Source organism: Labrus mixtus, chromosome 17 (genome assembly GCF_963584025.1).
Source record: "Labrus mixtus chromosome 17, fLabMix1.1, whole genome shotgun sequence".
NCBI classification, from domain to species: Eukaryota; Metazoa; Chordata; class Actinopteri; order Labriformes; family Labridae; genus Labrus; species Labrus mixtus.
The window spans coordinates 17,715,138-17,739,293 of NC_083628.1; the positions used below are offsets into that span (position 1 = coordinate 17,715,138).

General features: G+C 43.1%; 3 protein-coding genes and 1 long non-coding RNA gene across 6 annotated transcripts; 2 read left to right on the forward strand and 2 right to left on the reverse strand.

The window, feature by feature from the left end:
- The first annotated feature begins 588 nt into the window (after positions 1 to 588).
- Positions 589 to 3,920, forward strand: abraxas1 (abraxas 1, BRCA1 A complex subunit). 2 transcript variants are annotated; one of them, XM_061061614.1, is made up of 9 exons: positions 589 to 723; positions 1,857 to 1,947; positions 2,028 to 2,064; positions 2,135 to 2,201; positions 2,271 to 2,467; positions 2,558 to 2,677; positions 2,778 to 2,862; positions 2,967 to 3,086; positions 3,484 to 3,920. In XM_061061614.1, exons 1-9 carry the CDS (start codon positions 643 to 645, stop codon positions 3,763 to 3,765), a joined length of 1,080 nt encoding a protein of 359 aa, XP_060917597.1. In that variant the 5' UTR covers positions 589 to 642; the 3' UTR covers positions 3,766 to 3,920. The 2 variants fall into 2 exon arrangements, with proteins under 2 accessions (XP_060917597.1, XP_060917596.1); XM_061061613.1 differs by having other exon boundaries at positions 2,967 to 3,081; positions 3,476 to 3,920.
- Positions 3,921 to 5,276: 1,356 nt separating this feature from the next.
- Positions 5,277 to 6,509, reverse strand: mrps18c (mitochondrial ribosomal protein S18C). The gene is made up of 6 exons (XM_061061081.1): positions 6,401 to 6,509; positions 6,192 to 6,244; positions 6,029 to 6,112; positions 5,647 to 5,704; positions 5,501 to 5,560; positions 5,277 to 5,411 (listed from the first exon to the last, which is right to left on the reverse strand). The coding sequence occupies exons 1-6, from the start codon at positions 6,459 to 6,461 to the stop codon at positions 5,335 to 5,337; spliced, it is 393 nt and encodes a 130-aa protein (XP_060917064.1). The 5' UTR covers positions 6,462 to 6,509; the 3' UTR covers positions 5,277 to 5,334.
- Positions 6,510 to 6,872: 363 nt separating this feature from the next.
- Positions 6,873 to 11,122, reverse strand: LOC132992407 (uncharacterized). Its single transcript, XR_009676325.1, has 3 exons — positions 11,061 to 11,122; positions 9,559 to 9,635; positions 6,873 to 8,607 (listed from the first exon to the last, which is right to left on the reverse strand). It is a non-coding gene; the product is annotated as an uncharacterized LOC132992407 (long non-coding RNA).
- A 3,165-nt stretch (positions 11,123 to 14,287) lies between these two features.
- Positions 14,288 to 23,599, forward strand: helq (helicase, POLQ like). Of its 2 annotated transcripts, none has more exons than XM_061061503.1 (19): positions 14,288 to 14,500; positions 14,698 to 14,915; positions 15,516 to 16,128; positions 17,545 to 17,723; positions 17,948 to 18,148; positions 18,234 to 18,306; positions 18,864 to 18,961; positions 19,080 to 19,178; positions 20,031 to 20,176; positions 20,260 to 20,499; positions 20,586 to 20,727; positions 21,165 to 21,269; positions 21,354 to 21,555; positions 21,889 to 22,046; positions 22,126 to 22,224; positions 22,427 to 22,600; positions 22,911 to 23,024; positions 23,164 to 23,298; positions 23,384 to 23,599. In XM_061061503.1, exons 2-19 carry the CDS (start codon positions 14,739 to 14,741, stop codon positions 23,417 to 23,419), a joined length of 2,991 nt encoding a protein of 996 aa, XP_060917486.1. In that variant the 5' UTR covers positions 14,288 to 14,500; positions 14,698 to 14,738; the 3' UTR covers positions 23,420 to 23,599. The 2 variants fall into 2 exon arrangements, with proteins under 2 accessions (XP_060917486.1, XP_060917485.1); XM_061061502.1 differs by having other exon boundaries at positions 23,406 to 23,599.
- The last annotated feature ends 557 nt before the right edge of the window (positions 23,600 to 24,156 follow it).

Sequence of the window (24,156 nt, forward strand, 5' to 3'; positions counted from 1 at the left end):
TTATATTGATTTATTTGCGAAAAACGTTGTATCTCTGTACCTTAATCATAAATAATAAAAAACAGACACGAATAGAATAAATAATATTAAACTAAATCAAAGAAAAGGACTCTAGAGGACAAAATAACAAAACATTTAGTTATGTTTATATTTAGAAAAATACTTTGATTAATAATATACATATTAAAATGTGTAATCTAAAGTTTAAATTAATCCTTTAAACTGGGAGTGAAAATTCAAAGATTTAATAGCTTTCCTTGTTTTTAGCAGAAGTAATTTTTCTGAAAAGCCAGGAAGTGGGGTTTTATTTTGGTAAAATTACATTTATGAATGTACAACTTTGCCAGAGATATAATTACATTTTATGTACAGTATTTATTCATGTGATTCCCTTTGAAATTCAAGTGGCCATTTTTTTTATTCAGAAAAAGCTCATAATTATAAATAATGATTAAAAAACGCGGGAATTTATTTTTGTATCATTTTTATAACAATAGAAAAACTGGATATTGTTCTAAAACAGAACATAAACACAGAGGAGAAAACTTATAACAGAATTTATAAAAACGCGGGACTTTACTGCGCTAACGTCGCGCTTCAGTGACGCTTTTGACGTCATCTTTGTAGTCCACAACAATCAGCATGGCGGAGCCGACTGTGCGGATGTCAGGAATTGTGTTAGCTTCACTGATGTTCCAGCATGTTAACAGTGATTCAGACGTGGTGAGAAAAACTTAACTTATATTTTAATAAAATTATCATGTGTTGGTTAAGTTAAAGAAAGAAAGAAAGAAAGAAAGAAAGAAGGAAGTAAAGAAGTGTCCTGACGGTGTGCGCAAACTTTCAAGATGATAACTTCTTGTTTAGCTTTTTATTTAAACAGATTTCAGCCTGTAGTTGAAGCGTTGGTTTGATTAAGAGATGCTAAAGGCCAACATCGCTTTTTTATTCAACTTCCTGCGTCGAGCTTTTAAAATACACATTTTAACGTTACACCTGTTTTTGTCTGTCACTGAATATTCTGACTACATTTATGTAAAACTGCAGCTCAGCTGATCTATTTTTAAAAATCTATATTGTGGTATCTATCTATTTTTTTGTACATTCTTAATTTTTCGTTTTTTATTTAAATTGTACTGTGTTCACTTTTGTTTGCCATCTTTGCTCTTTGCTGCTGTAACTAATTTAACTGTAAATTTCCCCGTTGTGGGATAAATAAAGGATTATCTTATCTTAAATTATATTAAATAAACAAACCCAAAAACATATTAAAGTCCAAGAAGTGATTCTTATATTAGTCTAATTTATACATCGAAAAAAAAAAAGATCAACCACATTAAACAGTGGTGTAGTAGTGCCTTAAGAAGTGGGTATACTCTTAATTTCCCCCCTAAATGTGTTGGGAGTGTCCCATCCAGAATACTCATTAGTATTAGCACAAGTTAGTATGTACTAGTCAATTAGAGACAGAGAAGGAAGGTGGTCCATTCACCATTTCAGTTCTGACTTTTGGAACAGGCGGTATGAAACGGTACTGAGACTGAACATGATAAGTCCCTGTTCTCGTCTGACTGATGGCGGTCAGAAGATCTGAAGGAAGCAGACGTGAGTTAGACTTCAAATAAAGAATATGTCAGTGTTTAGGTCTGCGTGTGGTCAAAGAAGAGCATCAGACACATGAACACAACAAACAGTGATGAACCTCAGAGCTCTGTGATACTCAGAGTCCAGAGAGCGTGTGAGCTTTGAGACGAGGCGTGCGTGTATAAAACATCCCCACCGTCCAGCACGGACAGAAAGAACAACACTCTCTATGTTTGTGTGTTTTGATTGCATTGTGTGTCTTGACGTCACAGGAAGGTCTGCTCCTCGGAGAGAGCCGGTTTGAGGAGCAGGTCACCATCAGCGACTCTCAGGCGGATCAAATCCACATCGAGGAAACATACAGTGAGTTCATCATAGTGCAGATCTACATCCTCAGTGATCAGTAACATTCAGTAACCTGTTTCCTTATTTATTTTTAACAGACGTCCAGAAACACATCGCCTGCTCCAAACCCAACCAGTGAGTACTGACACTCTTTAAATCTGATCTCAGTCGGTGCAGATGCTCTTATATCCTCCTGTGTCTGCAGGTTACATAACGGGGTCGGAGAGGTGGACCTGGACGCTGTACAGAACATCCTGGCAGACAATAAGCAGGTAAAAGATTAAAAAACATCAGAGGGTTGTGTTTCTGGGTTTGGATGTTGATTTGTTAAACTGTTTCAGGAGAGCGTGATCGGGTGGTACCGACAGCGCAGGAACACTGACCAACAGATGACCTTCAGAGAGAAAGTGGTCCACGAGAAGCTGAAGGCGTCTCTGTCCAACCCCCACATGATCTTTGTGCTGCTGACGCCGAGCAAGCTCACCCCCGCGGGGTCCACACACAGGACGGAGTACGCCGCCTTCACCTCACGCAGCAGGTTACAGATGTTTTCATGCATCAGGATGCGAGACATCTGACTCATCACTGGGTTGAAAACAACTCAAAGCTCGCTGTGTTTCTCCTGCAGGAGGTTCTTAAACGTTCCTGTTCTGGTCAATAATCTGGGTTTACTGGAGCAGCTGGCGTACTGGAAGGTTTCTGCTCCGTGTTCTGCAGCTGGTTACAACATGACCATGAAGAAACACGGGTAACGTCACACACACACACACACACACACACTGAGGTACAGGATGATGACATCAAACCCGTGCGCCTGCTTGTCTCATTTTCTTCGTCTGTCGTTTCAGGTCCAAGTTTTTCTCGTCTGACGGGCTGCTGAGAGACGTCAGCGAGGTGAAGGACATGAACGAGTCTCTGCAGGAGGAGCTGCAGGTGAGCAGCGTTGTGTTCATGTGTTTTTAAACTTCCTGCTGCTTTACACACACAGACACACACACTTTTGTTTGTATTTCTGTGTGTGTGCGTGTGGGGGGCAGAAAGCGTGCAGCGAGGTGGAGGAGAGCGAGCGTCTGGTGGAAACTCTGCAGGTGGAAGTCTCCGCTCTGAGGAGGAGACTGAGAGAGAAGAAGAAGAGGAGCGGAGCAGAGAAAGGTTCGCTGCTGTCTTTTTATATCAAACTTTTACTGAATACACTTTTAAAAAAAAGTTACAATCTCTTTTTCACGAGAGACGATTCCTCCATCTGAAATTGCAGACGAACTCCTGCACACTGTCCATGTTGCACAAAAACATTGGCAATGTTTCTGTACTGAAAAGTTGCCAATGTTTTTGTGCAATTCAGAGTGCAGGAGTTTGTCTGCAATTTTGAATAATCAAAACAAGAAATTATTTTATGAGGTGTCTAGGACTTAGATTTTTGTTGCCGTGGTGTCGAAGTTTAACATCCTGGTGTCATGACGACCCCAGCTGTGATCTGATGTTTGTCTCGTCGGAGTAGAAACTCATCAGCGCGGATCATTAACGGCGTCTCTGTGTCCTTCGTCAGAACCAGACGAGGATCCAGCCGAGCAGAAGAAGAACCTGCGGCTGCACGAGGCGGTCCGAGCTCTGTTCTCCCGCTCCCCTCTGTTCCACACTCAGACTTTAAATCTGGAGGGCTTTCCTGTTCCTGACGTCTGCTGCGGCCCCGAGCGGGAAACTCACAACAATCCCACATCAGGCGAAGGTCAGGAAACGCTTTGTGAGCCGCTGAACCCGGGCAGGAGACCCTCTGTGAAGAGGCCGAAGGAAATGCTGCCGGGGAGGGAGAGGAAATGCAGGAAGAGCAAATCCTGATGACGGGGAACACTTCCTCTTCCTCCACGACCTTCAGACTGAAGGAGAAACATCACAGGGATATAAACATGGCGGCTTGAAGCGGCGGTCCGACATTATTTTATATTTATTTTGTAAAAGGTTAATCAGAATAAAAATGTTGTTTTTTTCTAAGACTCTGATTTCGTCTTGATTAAATGATAAAGAGTCTCCAGTGAGCGCCGTCAGCAGCTCTGAGTGAAATCTGAACATTTTTAGTTTGACCGTTGAAGAACACCGACAAACGTCAGCTGTGAATATAGCGAGGTTTAGTTTTCAGATTTTTATTTCCACGTCCGCCCAGCTGACTCCATCCAGAGTTCTTCTGTGAGTTTGGACCAAAGTGGACGGAGGTTACAGATGACTGAAACAGACTTGATGTGGTCTAAAGCCTCCCTGGTTTCTTTCCACGTTTATGTGACTTCAGAAAAATAAATATGTGCTCCACGTTTTGACAGCATGAAGTTACTTCTCAGGCAGGGCCAGATTAACAACAACGTGCCCCTCCAGAAATCTGCCGCCCACCAACCCTGCAGCCCCCATGAAGCTCCCCGGACCCTGGACCCTCTACAGATCTCCGGTCCCTCTTCAGATCTCTGGTCCCTAGGCCCTCTACAGATCTCTGGTCCCTGGGCCCTCTACAGATCTCTGGTCCCTGGGCCCTCTACAGATCACTGGGCCCTCTACAGATCTCTGGTCCCTTGGCCCTCTACAGATCACTGGTCTTTTGGCCCTCTACAGATCTCTGGTCCCTCTACAGATCACTGGTCCCTCTACAGATCTCTGGTCCCTCTACAGATCTCTGGTCCCTCTTCAGATCTTTGGTCCCTGGGCCCTCTACAGATCTCTGGTCCCTCTACAGATCACTGGTCCCTCTACAGATCTCTGGTCCCTGGGCCCTCTACAGATCTCTGGTCCCTGGGCCCTCTACAGATCACTAGTCCCTCTACAGATCACTGGTCCCTGGACCCTCTACAGATCACTGGTCCCTCTACAGATCTCTGGTCCCTCTACAGATATCTGGTCCCTGGGCCCTCTACAGATCACTGGTCCCTCTACAGATATCTGGTCCCTTGGCCCTCTACAGCTCTCCAGTCCCTGGACTCTCTATAGATCTCCGGTCCCTGGACCCTCTATAGATCTCTGGTCTCTGGTCCCTCTACAGCTCTCCAGTCCTTGGACCCTCTACAGATCTCCGGTCGCCCGGTTGTTCTGATGGTGAATCTGGTCTTGTTCTCAGATTGTTTAATGTTGAGATTAAAGATAAAAACTTGATTCTAAGGTTTCTTCTGATATGAAAAGATCCGATCTGTGTTTTTTTGTGGCTGCAGTGAGTGCAGCCTGAGTCCACTAGGTGGTGCTGTTTCTGGTGAAGTGTCTGTTTAGTTTGTACTCAACAGTTATTGACCTTCAGCTGCTTACTTTAAAGATGTCAAATGTGTGTAAACCTGCAGGAGGAGGAGATCAACTTAACAAACTTACAGCAGTCATACTTCAGAACTGATCGGTTTTAATTAACAAATAACAAGAAACACTAAACACACTGATCCTCTACTCCAGTTGTTTGACGTTGCAGATGTTCGGATCCTTCATGAACTGTGGATGTTTGTGGGTCACCGACATGAAACCTGGAGGGACAAAGCCATAAAAAAAACAATAATCTATGATCAGATTTCAGGCGAAACTTTAAAGAATGATTTATTTACTGAACATTTACCCATGGAGTGAGCTTTCTTTATCGCTTTAGACACTTCCTTTTGTTTCCTTCCACACAAGCCTGAAAGACAAAACAAAGGGACGACGTGAACCAGCGTGCAAGCACAAAGACGTGAACGTGAGACGGCTTCACTCTCAGCTGCTCACCCGTGAGGTGTCGGCCATAAATCCTGCCCGTGTGAGGAGAGATGAACTGAGACAGCAGCTGGAGAAAACAAAGGTCAGAGTTCATCCAGGTTGTCAAACAGCTTTTTAAAGTTTTAAACACTCAACAGCAGGATCAGTTCTGAATCTGACGCAAGACATGAAACAACTCAAAACCTCGCCTGCTGGTGCGAAGTTGTCTCATTAGTAAATCATTTTCTTCATCTGAAGAATATTTCTGTCACCAGTATCAGATAACTAAGGAGGTAATGTAATGATGCACAGCTTCTCTTTAGGCTTCACAGACTGACAACATGGAAGATAAATACATGAGGAGGGTATGGGATCTTAAATAATACAGTTTAAGGTTCCTCACTGTCCTCACCTGGACGTTTTTAAAGTCCACAGTCACGTTGCAGAGGATGCATCCTTTCTGTGGATCTTTGTACGGGTTCTCCATCTTCACGAGCTTAAAAATAAAGAGAAATCATCATTAATCTGCACATTATAAAGTAAGCAATTATTATCCAGTGAACATAAAGACATACTACGTCATCTTTGTGCTGGGCAGCTTCTGAAGAGGCTGTGATTGTCCTCAAACCTGCAGGATCACATTCAACAACAGACCGTTAGCTCGCATGCTAATGTTAGCATCGCTGACTTTATCTGTAGTTTAAACTCTCTGAATCAAAGTTACAGTTAACGTCACCGTAAATAACATCTTTACTACATCCACAGAGACGTTAAGGAGTCTTACTTTTGTTTCCATGTGTCGATAAAACCGGCTTTAGCCTCTGTAACCCTCTCAGGGCAAGCATTTTGACCTGACACGGGACCGGATGTTGTGGACAAGGACTTCCGGTGCTTCAAACGATTCGTTCCGCTAGCTACAAAATCAAAGTTCACATCATACCTGACTTTATAACATTAATCACATATACATATGCTACGTATTTTATTTTTTACCAAAATACTTTTTTTTATTTTTTTAAATTAAAATATTAATGTGAATGTTTCGTTTGAGAGGACCGGAGACAACTAAATGTTACACATTCCAAAGATTTAATGACAAGATAGAAATAAACCCATCCAGTCCTTTGTTTGTGGTCTGCTTAAGTCTTACAACAAAGAGAAAAATGCTTCTCTTGAAATTTTACGCTCCTTGTGACGTCACATGTCGTTTGTAGTTTTTCTGTTTTCAAAGAAAAAAAGTCGATTAAAACTGTAAATTCAGTTTGATGTGTAAAAATCCAAGGTTTTATTTTCAGGTTATAAATTTGAATTGTTACATTTGAATTTAACATTACAGTTTAACATATTTTCAATCCAGAGCATGACACTGATGCATAAAGAGTCTGGAGCTAATCTCCGCCTCGTGTCCTCGTTGAGTCTTTAGGGAAACAATCAGAGTCACATAGAAGCCCATCACACTTTAAAATACATGTTCAACAATAAGACAATATAAACGCTATAAACCAGCTTAAATGACAGATTACAGATCTTAAAGTGGGTCCAGGTGTTTACGCCCTCTGATGGAGAACGCTGACGGTCCAAATGTAGATCTACGGTGTTGTGTGTTAAGAGTTTCCATCCACCGAGCTTCTTCTTACCCTGTTTCTGTCTTTGATCATTTACTGTATCTATACATATATACATATCGCCCTACAGTGACGTGTTAACAGTCAGAGATGTGATGCTGACCGCTGTATGACATCACAGTCACTGTGAGCGGTGTTTATCGGACAAAGAACCAGGCGAAGAGAACAAACATGAAGAGAAAGTTAGAGTTCATTCATCAGACGCAGAGCGCTGAGGTGTAAAAAAACACGACTAACACACAAAGGTTTGTGTGGACTGACGATGACGTGGGGTCGTTACTCTGAGTGACCCTGAACTACAGAGAACGTTTAGAGGAAACACCGACTGGCAGTCATGACAGTCAACGTTTCCACCAACAGAAATCAGGAGTCGGCCATTGTTGTTGTAGTCCACCTGCTCATGGCTCTTGTCTGTAGGCGTACTGAGCATGTGCGAAAAGTTTGTTTTCAGAGGAGCTGCTTATTGTCAGTTTACACAACGGAGACGCTGTGACATCATTTGTTTGATTTAACTTTTAATCTGAATTTGAACTCTTCTCATCTTGCTTCATCTTCTCTTTATTGATCTGTTTTTCCAGTTCCTGACTCATCCTTTGAAAAGCATCAGTGACCCTCTGACTCTGTTCAGCTGATTGGATGATGGAGTCTGTCAGTTTTTTATCTTCTTTAGGTGTCGCAGTAACTCTGAAGATCATCACAATGAGCTTCAGCAGATTACCAATCACCTCGCCCAGAACTGCAACTACAGACAAAGTGGTTGCATTCAGTTTTCTCAGTTCAGACATTTCTTCAAGAATCCTCTTAAACTTGCTTGTCTCAGTCTGAACTGCGGCTGATCTTTCCTCCAACTCTTGGAACAAAGTTTGCATTTTCTGCAGTTGTTCCTTCAGTGGCTCAACAATGTCCATGAATTCTTTTCCCAACGTTTCAGCTTTTTCTGCACTTCCATTCTCTTTCCTGATTTTTGACACATTTGTAGCAACAACAGCACCTCCTGCTGCTACTGCTCCTGCTGCTAATAAGCTCGTCCCCCCGGTGAATGGAACTGCAAGCAACATGGCTCCTGTAAAAACAACTCCTGTCATTCTAGCTGTATTTGTGACTTTCTGCATCCTTTTAACTTCAGCAATGATTACATTTAACTCTTCTACAATCTGTCTCATCCTGTTTTCTTTGTTGTTAAACGCTTTAATGTACGATGTTGCATGAGCAGTGAGTGTATCAATGAAGTCAGACAGAGAAGGAGGAAGAGCTATACTCCGTGTCCGTCTCATTCCTGCTGTTGGCTCCATGTTCCTGAAGTTTCCTCTCACAGTTGGATGCTGAGTTGGACTCTGGTTTTGATTGGATCAGGCTCCTCCTCTCTCTGTGGAGACACAAACACTCAGGTGATCACATGACTCTCAGGCAGCTGTTAGAGACACCTGGATGTTTCTGAAACTGCACACTGCTACTGTCCAACGTGGTATGTTCTTCATACTACGTCTGCAGGAGCTTTGGTGCGCGTTCCCGATAAATCTGTGAGGGCTTAGTGCTGTCCCACTGTCAAATCGTCAAGTGTTTGAGGGATCTCTCGCTGACTTTACGAGCCCTTTATGCACCCTGTCCGTAAGTGGGCATATCTGCAGACTTAACGTGAGGGAATTACCCAGAGTTCATAGCATTGTGACATGAAACATATGACTTCCCGGCGACGCCCGTAACAATGGAAATGTAAACAAATGACATAAAACAGAAAAAAGGTAGAGACGGTAAAAAAAAAAAAAAAAACAGGAAGGTGAAACCACGCTCTATTTACAGTCTACTAAAAAAAAATCTTTGGAAACTACAGCTAATTCAGAACTCATTTGCAAGTCTATAAACAAAAAAAGAGAGACAGAGAGCATGTTAATCCCGTTATATTTATATAAGATAAGATAAACCATTATTTATCCCACAATGAATACATTTATATATAGGCCTATAAGGAGGAGAGAAGAGGGAGATCTGAGGAGCGAGGATACTTGAGAGCTGACTTTATAGAAGTGTTTTTACTGACAGACACGCCCCCTTATCAAATATCACTCATTGATTGGACGCTGCAGCGGATCGGACTTCAATGAAACTTCTCAACACCAGCGGAGTTCAATAACGAGTTCAAATCAAATGATCATAAATGATTCCTTCAGAATCGTTTTCTTTTCATGATCACTCAGACTGTTTTCATTTATTATGATTAGAATGACAATCTGACGCAGAGGGAGTCTGTCAGTCAGAAACACATTTTACATTCATCGTTATTTACGTTCATTAATTTGATATGGGAGGTAGTACTTACTCCTTGCAGTAGGGGGCGCTATGGTTACAGTTGAATATTGTTATGTCAGTGTGTTCAGTGGCCAACCCTGATTATACCTGTGAAATTTGAAGCAGATCAGACAAAGTATATGAGAGTTACAGCCACTTACTGTTTAATGGCGAGCAATCATTCGCCATGGTCACACAGGCTGTTCAGGATTATGTGAATGTGTTATGTGTATGTATTATACATGTGACAGTTGTCCTAGTTTGACCCCAAGCTGTGGCCACGCCCCTTGACGTACAGTCATGCTGCGCACAACTATGGATGTTGTTGATGTGTACAATAAGCTGACCAAAATATTGCACGATCAGATCAAGCCCCTCCGAGAAGCTGATTGAAATAAACTTCTTATTTTTTTCGTTTAAACAGGCATTATTTTGAAAAATCTAATGAAATTGGGGTTTTTTCTGTGGGTGCAAGAAGATTTTATGTAGGTGGTCACATTTTTAATGTGCATAAAACAAATTCATTGTCATGAATGTAGGTTACTTTCCCACTGGGATAATGTGCATGAAGTTTTGTGTGTATACGACCAAGGTAAGCCCCTCAAATAACTACTTCCTTTTTGATGGCGAACGACGCGTCCCTATGGTAACAGCTTTTGACGCACGCCTTTGAGCTTGAACAGGTAGGATGGCCAAGGTCTTAGGATGGTCAACAGCGATTTTGAGGGAGATATGAGCAACCGTGTAGCAATGGCTAGTGCAAATGAAAAAGTGCTCAGAGGTATTAACTTCCTGTTGTCAACAGGTGGCGCTGTGACTAATCAAAACATTGAAATGATGGATGTGTTCAGGGCGGGCTCTGTGTCATACATGAATTTATTGGTGATGATTGCAGACTGCATAGTAGAGTTATTAGCATTTCCTTTTTTGGCGCGATGCCAAAAACAACAGAGAACTTTGAAATCACGCCATGGCTACACCTTACAGTGAAACCTCGTGATTCACACTACTTTGAATCTTCAACTTATCTACTATCAGCTGATACCAAACTTGAATTTATCAGATGAACACCCTCGGCCAAGTGTATTCAAATAGGTACCCTGTAAAGGGTGTAAATTTATGCTTTATTTTGAAATTCAAAAATCATTAGTGGACTCCCTAAAGACATTTTACCACAACGTTAATGGACTTTTTTGTCGGTCTTGGCACGGTTATCATGTAAAACAATTGTCATGCAAAAAACCTATTATATGAGGCATTTTTGAAAATTTCAAGGGGGTGCCACTGAGCCATTTTGCCTCACACTTGTATGGAAACACTAACACATGTAAATTTCATGCACTACTGAACTTTGTGCAAAAAAACAATATGGACTCGTTATCGTGGACAGGCGGAGTTTAATAACATGAATGTCTGCTTCACATTCATGACTATAAATTAAAAATAGCTTCAGTGAGGTGAGACACCTGAGTCGTACAGGTATGGGAGGAGCTTTAAATGTAAACAATGTAAAAGAAGAGCTGATCGTCTTACCTGTCTGAAGCCTCACACAGGTGAGCACACCGTGCAAATGACATCCAAATTCCAAACCAAGGCTGAAAGAGCAGGAAGTGAAATTTCCGCATGTTTCTCTCGACTCTGAGCACACCTGTTGTAACCTGCTGATCACATGATCCCGCCCACATTTAGAACATCTAAAATAAAAATAATCTGACACACTCCAGAGTAAAGAAGAGCTGCAGAGAGAATCAAAGTATCCCAGACAATCAAGCCCAAATCAAGGATTTACGGTGCTTGAGTGCCCATGGAAGGAATGCGGCCGCGTATATTGAATATGTTATTGAATATGAAATGTAAAATAAAATGAAAATATAATTAAAAAAAAAATTCTAATAGTCCTGTTTATTTTATACGACGGAGGATTAGGGCCATGTTAAAAAAAATAAATAAATAAATTTCAAGATTATTCTCGTAAATTTACGAGAATAATCTCGTAAATTAATGAGTTCGAGACCAGCCTGTGCAAAATGATGAAAATGATACTCCCAAGCTGTAAGGTAAATGTAGGAATCAGTAGCTACTGAAATGTTAGCAATTCACCTCAAAAACTGTAATGACATTAAAAAATTAAATGTGTTAGGTACAGGTTCTGGGGGCGGCAGTAGCTCAGTCTGTAAGGACCTGGGTTGGGAACCAGAGGGTCGCCGGCTCAAGTCCTGGTGCAGTCTGGTAGCTGGAGAGGTGCCAGATCACCTCCTGAGCACTGCTTAATCTTACAGATATGATCATCAGCCAGTTAGCAGATGATACTACCATTTTTAAACAAAAGACAGAAACCAAATTTCATTAACTATTGAAAAAATAAAACAATTCTCCAATGCCTCTGGGTTAACTCTAAACTTGCGGAAATGTGAAATATTTGCGATACATGACACACCACTTCAAGATATTTGTAACATTCCTATCAGGTCAGAAATCAAATACTTAGGAATTCACCTTACAAAAGACCCAAAACTAAATCAATCGCTGAATGTAGAAAACAAACTAAAAGAATGTAAAGCAAAGTTAAATATATGGCTCCAAAGAGATTTATCAATTCTAGGTTGAATTTATCTAACGAAGATGGAAAGCTTATCCAGATGTAGTTACCCAATTTATTCTATTGCCATCCCAAACAAATTGATTAAATCAATTAACCAGTTCAATATGAATTTCATCTGGAGAAACAAACCACACTATATGAAGAAAAGTTACATGGTGAAAGATATAAAGGATGGAGGCCTCAAAGTTATTGATTTTGATTGTCTTAATGGGACATTAAAAATAAATTGGATAAAAGCCTGGATCCAACATAGCAACTCTTTCTGGTACTGCATTCCAAATCATTTATTTAGTAAACTTGGAGGACTGAAACTTCTTCTTGTCACAGACTTTGAAATTAATAAACTTTCTATTTCTTTATCAGAGTTCCATAAACAAATATTGTTGTATTGGAAAATGTTATATGTCCATAACTTCTCACCCCACTCCACCGTACTCTGGAATAATAGAGATATACTGTACAGAAACAAATCTTTATTTTTTTAAGGTTGGTTTAGGAGAGGTGTTTTGTCCGTGGTTGACTTGATGGATGACAATGGTAATTTATTTGATTATGAACAATTCTGCACTAAACACAACTTCAACCCATTGAAAGCAGATTTTGATAAACTACAACAAGCACTTCCTCAAGAATTTGTCTTTCTGACAAAAAATATAATGGCACATCAGACTATCCAACCGCAACTGGCTCCACTTTCAATCCAAGGCAATTTAATCTGGGATAAAAAAAAATATGTCATAATTCTTCTATAAGAAAATCTTTCACTGAAAAGTCATTCCCAGGAAAACAAAACAAAAATGACATTTTACATAAATTTGATGAAGATTCCTTTGGGAAACTAAGATCTTTGTATCTCAAACTCCCTATACCCCCTAAAACCAAAGAAACACATTTCAAAATTATGAACAACATTCATCCCTCTAAAGAACTTCTTAGACTGTGTTTCAATATCGATGACAACATTTGGTCATTTTGCAAAAATGAAAAACCACGGACCATGTATTTTTCTCATGTAGTGTGACTCATGCGTTTTGGGTTGAAATCCACAAATGGATTGCAAAGGACGTTTCATCACTTCCACCTATCTCCAGAGATGATGTTACGTTTGGTATAATCTTGAACAGCACAAATGATGAACTCTGCATTAATGTAATTCTGTGTCTAGCAAAATTCTTTATACACAACAAATAGATTTTTAAAGTCATCCCCCAATTTTGTCTGTTTATTGAATGAAGTTAAATTGTACCTCAAGTCCTTAAAATTTGTAAAAGTAAAAATAGCACAAACAGTTTATGATATTTTGAAGAAACTTTCCCAATGAAATAGAAACTGAAAACTGATATGCCCTTGTATATTTGATTCATTGTTTATCTTATTTTTATTTATTTATTTATTATATTCAGTCCAGACCTCATTAACTGCACTTTAAAGGCTTTATATGTGATTTTTCACACTTAAATATAATATAAATCAAGTATATCCTCTGAAAATAACTCGGTGAGTCATGACTGTCTACAGTGAGTATAACACCTGAGTCCCGCTGTCTGTGATGTTTTCAGTGTTTTCAGAGTCCTATCTTCACTTTGTTTACATCGTCGGCCCGGCGGCTGACTCCTCCCCTCGAGTATAAAAGTTGTTTAATTGAGGGACTAGAGAAAAGAAGAATAACATACTGTACTCACTGCTTAACTGCGTTTCTAGATCACGCTTATTTCAGGTAAATTTACATGCAGTGTGAAGATACGAGCATAATAATCGCTAGCATTAGCATGCTAACCCACAATGCACCGCGAGTTGTTTTGGTTTCATGCTGGTGCTCAAGGGCGACATCTGCTGGATCAAAAAATCGCATATAAAGCCTTTAAGACATTGTCAATTCATGTCTATATGTTAAAATGATGTACTGTTAATTATTGACATGGCAGCTGTTTCCATTGGCAATTCTGTACAGAATGTAACCATATTTTGTATTTGTTTTTTACATTTGTACATTTGCAAGAAATGTTTAAGAAATGTTTAATTAAAAATAAAAAGTTTATTTTACAACTCGGAACCTCGTTTTTCCGATGTGTCCGACACCACTTGAATGCAGCACTAGGTAACCGGTTCACCGAAGGCGGAAGTGGGGGCGGGACTTCCTCTTGATTCCATATGTGACGTCGACGATTTCAAATCTGATGCTCGTCGAGCAGTTCAGTCTCCACATTGACCAAAGTTAAATTTAACTAGTAAAGCAGTTTCTGTTGAACTTTTCTTGCTGACTCATCGTGAGCTTTATCACGGCCGTTAATTATAAAACAATTTTTTAAACGAGTTTATTTAAGTCGCCGAGGGAACCAGTAAAGGCGTCAAACTGCTAGGAGGAAGCTAGGTAACATAGAGAGATGGATGACGTTTGTAAAGCTTTCTCGTGTTTTACTACTTAAATATTGTATTGTAACATAACAGCTGTGAAGTGTAAACTGTCTGTAGCTCCTCTAAACAGTTTGTTGGTCGTCAGTGTCTCAGTTTCAGGATGTGTTGTCGCTTAGCTGACCCTCTCTGTTGTCTGTGTTTACTTTAATACAGACTGTGACCCTCATGGAGCTGAGGGCTCAATCTGCACAGTGATGAATGCTGGCAGGTTAGGGCTGAAGGTGAAGAGAGTTTCCTCCAGGAAGAGGTCGAGGGACAGCCTGAAGACTCACCTGACACCTGTCAGGAAGAGAGGAGGGGGTCCCTGTCCTCAGCAATGTCCCCCAGCCTGCAGGCTCAGCGGCATCATGGCTGACGAACAGGCTGCTGAGGTGAGTCATCAGGGGACGTTTTCTAAAGCTGGCAGGATCAGGCTGAATGATGCACAACTAAGGGTTTAAGATGTTCCAGCCACTTCCATAAGATACTCTCAGCGTACATGGGAGAGGAATGCTGTTCTCCTCAAATCAGGCCGACTTAAAAAGAACAACAGAGATGAATACAGAAAGAAAAAGAGAACAAGATGCAGGACAGAGACGGAGACAGGACGCTTAGACTGCTAGAAACAGGGCACATGACAACAAGACAAACACCGACCTGAGAGAGCAGAGTAAAGAACAGGATTATAATAATAAAGAAAGTGATAATGCATTTAGTGTAGTAGTGACTGAAGTAGTGCAATAAGGCCTTAGCACCAGCTTAGAGAAAGTGCATTTTCTAGTCTGCACCCTCTCAATGGGGGCGGGGCAGCACATGATCGATTGTGTCGATAAGTACCAGAACTTAAAAAAACTGAAACTATTCCATAAGACAGGTGTGTACAAGAGGAACAGCGGGGAAACTCCTGCACACACGGTCTTAATAACACCTAACACCACCTACTGGGTTGTGGAGGGTTTGGTTGAGCTAACAGTTTGTGTGTTTGTGGTCAGTTCTGCAGCGACAGTGAGGACCTGTTTGGGGACTATGACAGCATCCTGGAGGACAGCTCTCTGCTCGCCAAGCTGGACGATGCGGAGCAGAAGGAGAGGCAGCGCGACGTCCAGCCTTCAGGTCACACGGACTTCACCGGGCTGCGGCCGACGAAGGACGTCAAACAGAACAAATCCTGCACGGACGACGTTCTCACGGACTCGATCCTGGACGACCTCGCAGACGAACCCTTCGAGGATTTGCCCGCCAGCCTGCTTCAGTTTCAGGAGCAGGTCAAAGAGAGCGTGAAGAGGAGCAGACCGCAGGACGGAGGGAAAACCTCCACGCCTTTTAAAAACTCTGACAGGATCACGGAGGACAAACCGAGGGGGAAGTCGAGGAGGAGCGTGGCCGACCAGCTGAAGAAGACGATGCTGTGTAACGCCGCTGCTCCCTCCAGCGTTTCTCGCACCGTGGGGTTGAAGGAGGCCGTGGTCTCCGAGGAGATCAGCGTCGCCATGCAGGCCATGGAGACGGTTTCTGCAGAGACCACTGACCTCGGCCCGTTCTTTGGACTCCCCACCAAAGTAAAAGACCTGATGTTCAAACTGAGAGGAATCAAGACGCTATACGGTGACGCCCCATTTTCTCTCCAACTGATTTATCACCAACTTTTAGATATTCACCCAATCATTGGCGTCTCTCTTTTTTAAAGTCGTAATTTTTTTTTATAGGCGTTTGGTATTTTAGGATTCTTAATGTCTATGATCACAAACTTTGTTTTCTTTGATTTCTGGAGAGTCCGTCCACACTCAGCACCAGATAGTGAACCTGACTCACATTCAGATTCAAGATAAGTTCAATTATTATCAGACGGTACGGGTGGCGTTCTGGCTGATGAGTCCGCCCCCCTCTTGTGTCTCGACTTGTTTCCCTACATGCATCAAAAACCTTTAGTCCAGAGCTCATGAGCAGGGGCGTAGTCAGACTGTTTAGACTGGGGGGGGGGGGGGACCGGGCCGCAGACTTCTGCAGGATGACCAGAGGAGTTATGAACGCACACATTCACACCAATGAAAAGCATTTATTAACCCTTTCTATGTCCACTCTGTGGAAACATTTAGATCAGAGATTCTCAGCTGGTCGAGCCTCAGCACTGACTCATGACCCAAAGGTCTGATATATTTCAACCAATCACATGACAAGTTCAGTTTGGACCTCAGACACTACAAAACATGAGACAGAATAAAGAAAGAAAACTGATTTTTAAAAGGCAGACACATTTGTGACCCAACAAAAACAACGCCCTGCGTCTAAAGTGACTATTTAAAATGCGAGCCAAATGAAATGGGCGACATTGGAATGCAAAGGCTAAGGGCTAAAGGATCAGGAGCCTGGTGGGACAGCTCAGGGCTTGTGCCCTTTTCTATCTGTAGGTCGGGGGGGTTAAGTGGAGGCAGAACGAGGCAGACGACTCAAAGGTCAGAGGTCACATGCAGAAAGAAACAAAAATATAGAAAAGAAATGCAAAGGAGGCGACCAGCGGCCTAAATAGTTGATTTGATCAAAAAGTCTCGCCTCTGAGCGGCAAACAGCCAATCATAGTTCCCGCCACCCCTGGTTCCGCCCCTATAGATGGGACTACAAACAGAAATGCTTTCGATGAAAGCTGAAATCTCCTCCCTGACAGATTCTGTATTCATGTTCAGAATCTGTTTAAAGAAAGAACATGAGGTCACATGTGACGACCCTAAATGTCTTGTTTTGTCTGAAGATTCTCCAGAACTAAAAGAAACATGGTCCACACCTCCAGCTCTGACGTTTGTTTAGTTGAACCCAGAATATTTGATGGAATCATTTGACATATTCTCTTTCTTGCAGGAAATGTAATGTTGTAATAAATGTCACTGCTTTATCTTTAGGCCATAGATAAATCTACAGAGCGGCTTTCGGCCTGTATTTAGTTTTTTTTACAGACTTACTTACAAACGAGAGGATACTTGTTAAATGTTCTTTCATGACTTGTTAAATGTGATTTTCTCTCCTCAGACTGGCAGACGACGTGTCTGAACCTGGACTGTGTTCAGCAGAGGACCAACCTGATCTACTCTCTACCCACCAGCGGAGGGAAAACTCTGGTTGCAGAGATCCTCATCCTCAGAGAGCTGCTGTGCAGGAAGAAGGACTGTCTGTTCATCTTACCGTACATTTCTCTGGTGCAGGAGAAGGTACGCACGTCGCCCACCAAAGATTTAATACAATCAGAAGAGTTGTCTCTGTGGAGGGTTTCAGGAGAGGCCTGTGCACAGACTGAAGGCACATTTTGTATTATTAGCTTTTTAAAACGTAAGAACAGGCTGCAGGGTCATGGTGTTACATCACTCATGTTAGTCAGAGAGGGTCAGCCATTTCTGCTGGTAAAAAGCGCTTCAAACTCTCGATTATTTTGCAGGTACGTGGGTTGGCGAGCTTCGGCCTGGAGCTGGACTTCATGGTGGAGGAGTACGCGGGCAGTAAGGGAAGGTTTCCTCCGACGAAGAGAAGAAACAAAACGTCCCTTTACGTCGCTACGATCGAGAAAGCACACAGCCTCGTCAACTCTCTGATAGAAAGCAGCAGGATCGGGAACCTCGGGCTGGTCGTGGTCGATGAGGTACGAGTACGCCCCCCTTGATATCTGAGCTGAGACAGTAAAGCTAGTCGGAGACTTCATGTTAACACGTGTCTCTCACACGCAGCTTCACATGTTGGGTGATGGCAGCCGAGGAGCTATCATCGAAATGACGCTCGCCAAAGTTCTCTACATGAGCAGTAAGTGTCGTCATTCTGTTACTCAATCTGCAACAGGTAAACAGGAAGTAATGTCTGCAACAGGTAAACAGGAAGTAATGTCTGCAGCAGGTAAACAGGAAGAAATGTCTGCAGCAGGTAAACAGGCTGTTTCTGTGTCTGTACCTTTAAATATGTAAATGAGCTGTGTCTGACCACGCCCCCTCTCTGGAAGGGCTTGGGTGTACTCAGGCTTTCTCATGTCCTATTGTTTACGGTGAGAAGGCAGACTCAGAGGGCAGAACAAACACCTAGCTGTGGGAGTGTCACCCACCTGGGGGAGGGGTTACTGCCCTTTGTGATGTCATGAAGGGAAAATCTCCAAACGGCCTGTTTGAGCACACATTTTCTGAAAAGTGGAGCAGGCAAAAGACGGAGAAGATGGAGTTTTCTCATCATTGGGGGGTTTGTAGACAAACTAGAGACACATATTAGAGTTAGAGGAACATGGAGAAGAGGATCTTACAGAATATGTGACCTTTAAAATCAAACTGAGTTGACTTGTAAAACATTTTAACTGCTCCTCTGTTGTTTTCCAGAATCGACTCAGATCATTGGAATGAGCGCCACTCTGGGAAACATCAACGACCTGCAGACGTTTCTGAGGGCTGAAAACTACACCAACGACTTCAGGCCTGTAAGTGATTTCAAACTGTTTAATCCTCTGTTAGTAATCCATCCATCATCCACACTGTATACCTACCATACCCTTAAACCATTGTGACTGAGCAGCGCCATGTCTGCTGTCTGTTCAGGTGCAGCTGAAGGAGTACGTCAAACTGAATGATACCATCTATGAGGTGGACCCAAAGGAGGAGAACTGTTTCAGATTCTCACGTCCTCTAAACTTTAAAGTAAGTCCTCCTGCACACTGCTCTTGCTCGGCAGGTTCAGAGGGAGTGAAACGTTGATCCTGATCAGCTGCAGGTGTCTGACTGATGTTTGAGGCAGACCTGTAGAGACTCTTGTCACAGTCATCAAGTCGACTAGAGATTAAAGCATGGACACGTTTTCCAGGTCCTGCTGGGACATCAGTCCTCTAATTTAGATAGATAGATAGAATCTTTATTATCATTGTATACAAGGACACAACGAAACTCTGTGAGCAGCAATCCTATAAAGCAGCATTTACAAAAACAGTTCACCTATATAAAAATAAAAATATGTTTGTGGTTATATGAAAGACATGTTTGTGAAAAGTGGCCAGAGAAATTGCTGTTCAGTGAATGAATAATAATAAATAAATAGAAAGTTGTGGTGACTGAAAGAATATATACAGTTGTTATTGTGCAGTGACTGATTAGGTTAACAAATATATATAGAGAGATATAGTGCAAATAAGTGAAGTTATAGTGCAGTGAAAGAGTATATACAGTTGTTATTGTGCAGTGACTGGATGAGTAAATAAACAGTTTTAGTGCAATGAATGAATAAATAAATATATAGACAGTGAAAGTTAAAGTGCAGTGACTGAGTAAATAAATAAACAATTATAAAGCAGTGAATTACAAAGTTATTGCACAAGTAATATTGAACAGTTAGTAGCGGTTAGGTAATTAGATCAATTTAGATCAGGAGAGGTTTGAGTGAAGGTTTCTTTCACAACATGATGATTGGAGTTTAGTTTAAATTATTGTAAAAAATAATACAAGTGTGTGCTGCAGATTTTAAACATGGCCTGATGTCTGACCTCTGACCTCCCTCAGTACTCGAGTGCGATGCAGAAAATGGACCCGGATCACATCATCGCTCTGGTGACTGAAGTCATTCCGGCTCATTCCTGTCTGGTTTTCTGTCCCACCAAGAAGAACTGTGAGAACGTGGCGGGGATGATCTGCACGTACCTCAGAGAGTGAGTTCCTCCTGCGGCGTTCGTCTCCGCTCTGCCGTCTGCAGCTCTCTGTGTGACGCCTCAGTGTCTTTGACTCTCCACAGGGAGTTCCTGCAGCGGCGTCAGGAGGAGAAGTCGCTCCTCCTCCGGGAGCTGAGGGACAGCGGGAATGGCTCCCTGTGTCCGGTGCTCAGGAGGACGGTGCCGTACGGTTTGGCGTATCACCACAGCGGGCTGACCTCGGAGGAGAGGAAGCTGGTGGAGGAGGCGTACTCCAACGGGGTGCTCTGTCTGCTCACCTGCACCTCCACCCTGGCTGCAGGGATCAACCTACCTGCACGCAGGTAACGCACACATACTTGCTGTAATTTGAGATTCATTTGAACACATGAAGTGTGCAGACTGTGTGACCCTGCTGTCCTCTGATCAGGGTGATCCTGCGCTCTCCGTACGTGGCCGCAGACTTCCTGAAGAGGAGTCAGTACAAACAGATGGTGGGCCGGGCGGGTCGAGCGGGGATCGACACAGTGGGAGAGAGCATCCTCATCCTGCAGGAGAAAGACAGAAACATGGTGACTGCACACACACACACACACACACACACATACACACAGACACACACACACACACACACACACACACACACACATGCACATACACACACACACATGCACACACACATACACACAGACACACACACACACACACATACACACAGACACACACACACACACACACAGACAGAGACACACACACACACACACACACACACACACAGACAGAGACACACATACACTACTGATTACTTTGTGGTGAGGGTGGGGCTAAACAAAGGATCACTTCCTGGTGGGGGCGGGGCTTGACAGAGTGTCAATTGACTAATAAATGAATGTTTTTCAGCTTTAGAGGAGATGATTTAGAAATAGAATATTTGATCTGTGGGCATTTGTCTCTTTGTGTTTATAAATCTTTCTGTTTTGAGCCGTGTTTTTGTGTTTTTTCTCTCCAGGCTCAAACTCTGGTGTGCGCTCCGATGGAGAACTGTTTCAGTAAACTGATGCTGGACGATGGGAAAGGCCTCCTCAGCCTCATCCTGTCTCTGATTGGATTAAATGTAAACCTTGAACCTGAGCACATCACATCAAGCTGTGTTTAAGACCGGGGATTAATAAGTGCCGTGTGTGTGTGTGTGTTGCAGATCACGTCGTCGTGTGAGCAGGTGAGGGAGTTCCTGTGTGGCACGCTGCTGTTCGTGCAGCAGGAGCAGCTGTGTGTGAGGAGGAGTCTGTGGGAGGAGGTGCAGACGTGTGTGGACCTCCTGAAGGAGAAAAATCTCATCAGTGTGTCTGCAGACGCTCAGACTCTGCAGGTCACCAGGCTGGGAAAGGCTACGTATAAAGGTAAAACGAAACTTTGATAAGATTCTAGTAAAACATCACACCACTCCGAAACCATGGCAACAGTAAAAGAAGCTCTGGGCATCTAATATTGGATTGTTCATAAGTGAGACATTTGACTATTTAAAGAAGGCAGAGTGGGATTTGTTAATCATCAAACACTGAACATGTGCAGAACAAAAATCAACAGAGAGATTATAGGTCTCACTTTGTCCACAGGGGGGCGCCAAAGAGGACAGAAACAGAGTTCCTCTCAGGAGCATTAAAGCCAAAGAGTTTTAGATTGCTCTGTGCGTGCTCACATTGTGGTGTGTGTGTGTGTGTGTGTGTGTTCAGGCTCTGTAGATCTGACCTACAGTGACGTCCTCTACAAAGACCTCTCTAAAGGTCTGGAGGGTCTGCTGCTCAACAGTTACCTGCACCTGGTCTACCTGGTGACTCCGTACGACCTGATCTCTCAGTGCAAACCCGACTGGATGACCTACTTCCGACAGGTACAGACTCTGTTCGATGTTGTAAAATAAAACGCTCACAGCGGGGATGTTAACGTGTCCGTGTTGTTTTGTGCTGCAGTTCACTCGGCTGTCGGCTTCAGAGCAGAAAATGTCTGCAGCCGTCGGAGTGCCCGAGAGTTTTGTGGCCAGAAAAGCTGCAGGACAGACGGTGAAGAAGGTCAGAAAATATCTTAAACATCATTAAAACTCTCTGTTAAATATTCTCACAAACGCGGCGTCATTAGAGAGAGTGCAGCATTAAAAGCAAAAAGAATTCCTCTTTAAACTGTCGAGTATTTAAGTAACCCACTGTCCCATGTTGTTGTTGCCGTTGTGTGTTTGTTGTTGATGTTGATGATGTCATCGTCTGGTCCTCTCAGACTGTGAACATGGAGGTGGTGAGCAGGATGTACCTCGCTCTCGTCCTCCTCTCTCTCCTGAAGGAGACGAATCTCTGGAGCGTCTCTGAGCGCTTCCAGCTGAGCCGAGGATTCATCCAGACACTGCTCAGCTCCTCGTCAGCCTTCTGCTCCTGCGTGCTGCACTTCACCGAGGTGACACACCTGAGATCCTCCTCCTCGTCCTCCTCTTCCTCTTCCTCCTCCTCCTCGTCCTCCTCCTCTTCTCCTCCTCCTCGTCCTCTTGCTCCTCCTCCCTGCTGTATGTATTATACCTGTGGTACTGATGTGTGTGCGTGCGTGTGTGTGTGTGTGTGCGTGTGTGTGTGTGTGTGTGTGTGTGTGCGTGCGCGTGCGTGTGTGTGCGTGTGCGTGTGCGTGTGTGTGTGTGTGTGTGTGTGTGTGTGTGTGTGTGTGTGTGTGTGTGTGTGTGCGCGCGTGTGTGTGCGTGCGTGTGTGTTTTCAGGAGCTGGAGGAGCTCTGGCCGTTCAGAGCTCTGCTCATGGAGTTGACGAGGAGGCTGAGTTACTGCGTGCGGGCTGAACTCATCCCTCTGATGGAGGTGGTCGGAGTCATGGAGGTCAGACGGGAGGGGAGGGGCTTCAGGAGAGAACAACCGTTTTGATTGGTTTTAAATCTCCTGTTTTGACCAAGTCAAACAGCATGCATCAACTTCAGAGACGTCAATACAAATATGAATCTTGTTTTTGTCCCTGCAGTCTCGAGCGAAGCAGCTTTACAACGCCGGTTATAAAACGCTGACCCACCTGGCGAACGCCGACCCAGCAGTTCTCTGCAGGTCGATAGAAAACCTGTCCAAGAAACAAGCCAATCAGATCGTAGCGTCTGCCAAGGTGAGCGTCAGACAGTTTGTCCTGTGTCATACGGTGCGAAGACGTGGTGATTAACCTCTGGTCTGTTATGTCCTGTGTGTATCAGATGACGTCTCTCTGTGTTCCAGATGCTGCTGAATGAGAAAGCTGCAGCGCTGCAGGAGGAGGTCGACGACCTGCTGATGCTGCCCGCTGACTTGCCCCAAGCGCCAAACTCTGAACATTTAAGTTAATTCATCACAGAGGAGTTTTATTCTCTTTGTACACTCTGAGTTTTATTCTGTCTTTTGTTTGATTCGATTAAAATAATGTGCAAGAAGGACGGATCGTGTCTGACTGCTTTGTAATGACCGCTGATTTATGAAGACGGTAAAGACCTGATGTGATCAGTGAGATGTGTAGTGAGTGAAATTATAAAGTGAGCTTACTATCTGATCAGACATTAAGGAAACATGTTGAAGTGCTGGCTTCTCTGACAACAATGCAGCAGCCAGTATGTCCTCCTTCTAACTTTAGATTCTGGTCCTGAATGATCTGGATTTGTTTGACCAGAGAAGGTAAGCTGTTTTAAGGCACCGCCACACAGCCGTTTTGGACGCCCCTTGGTTTGTCAGATATGAGAGCAGTTATCAGGTCAAACCAACAGGTGTTGCAGCGATGGAAGCGGGCAAGAGAAGTGGTTCAGATAGAAGTGATTGTACCCGACCTAAAAAGTCTCTGCATGTTTCTAATAAGCTCCACGAGTAGAAACGTGCTCAAACTAGGATCAATATTGGAGATGATTTTGAAAAATGGAGAGAGGTTAGAACACAGAAAGGTTTACAGACCGATGCAGGGCTGGATAAACACTGAAGCTTCAGTGTCCACCACATGGTGACC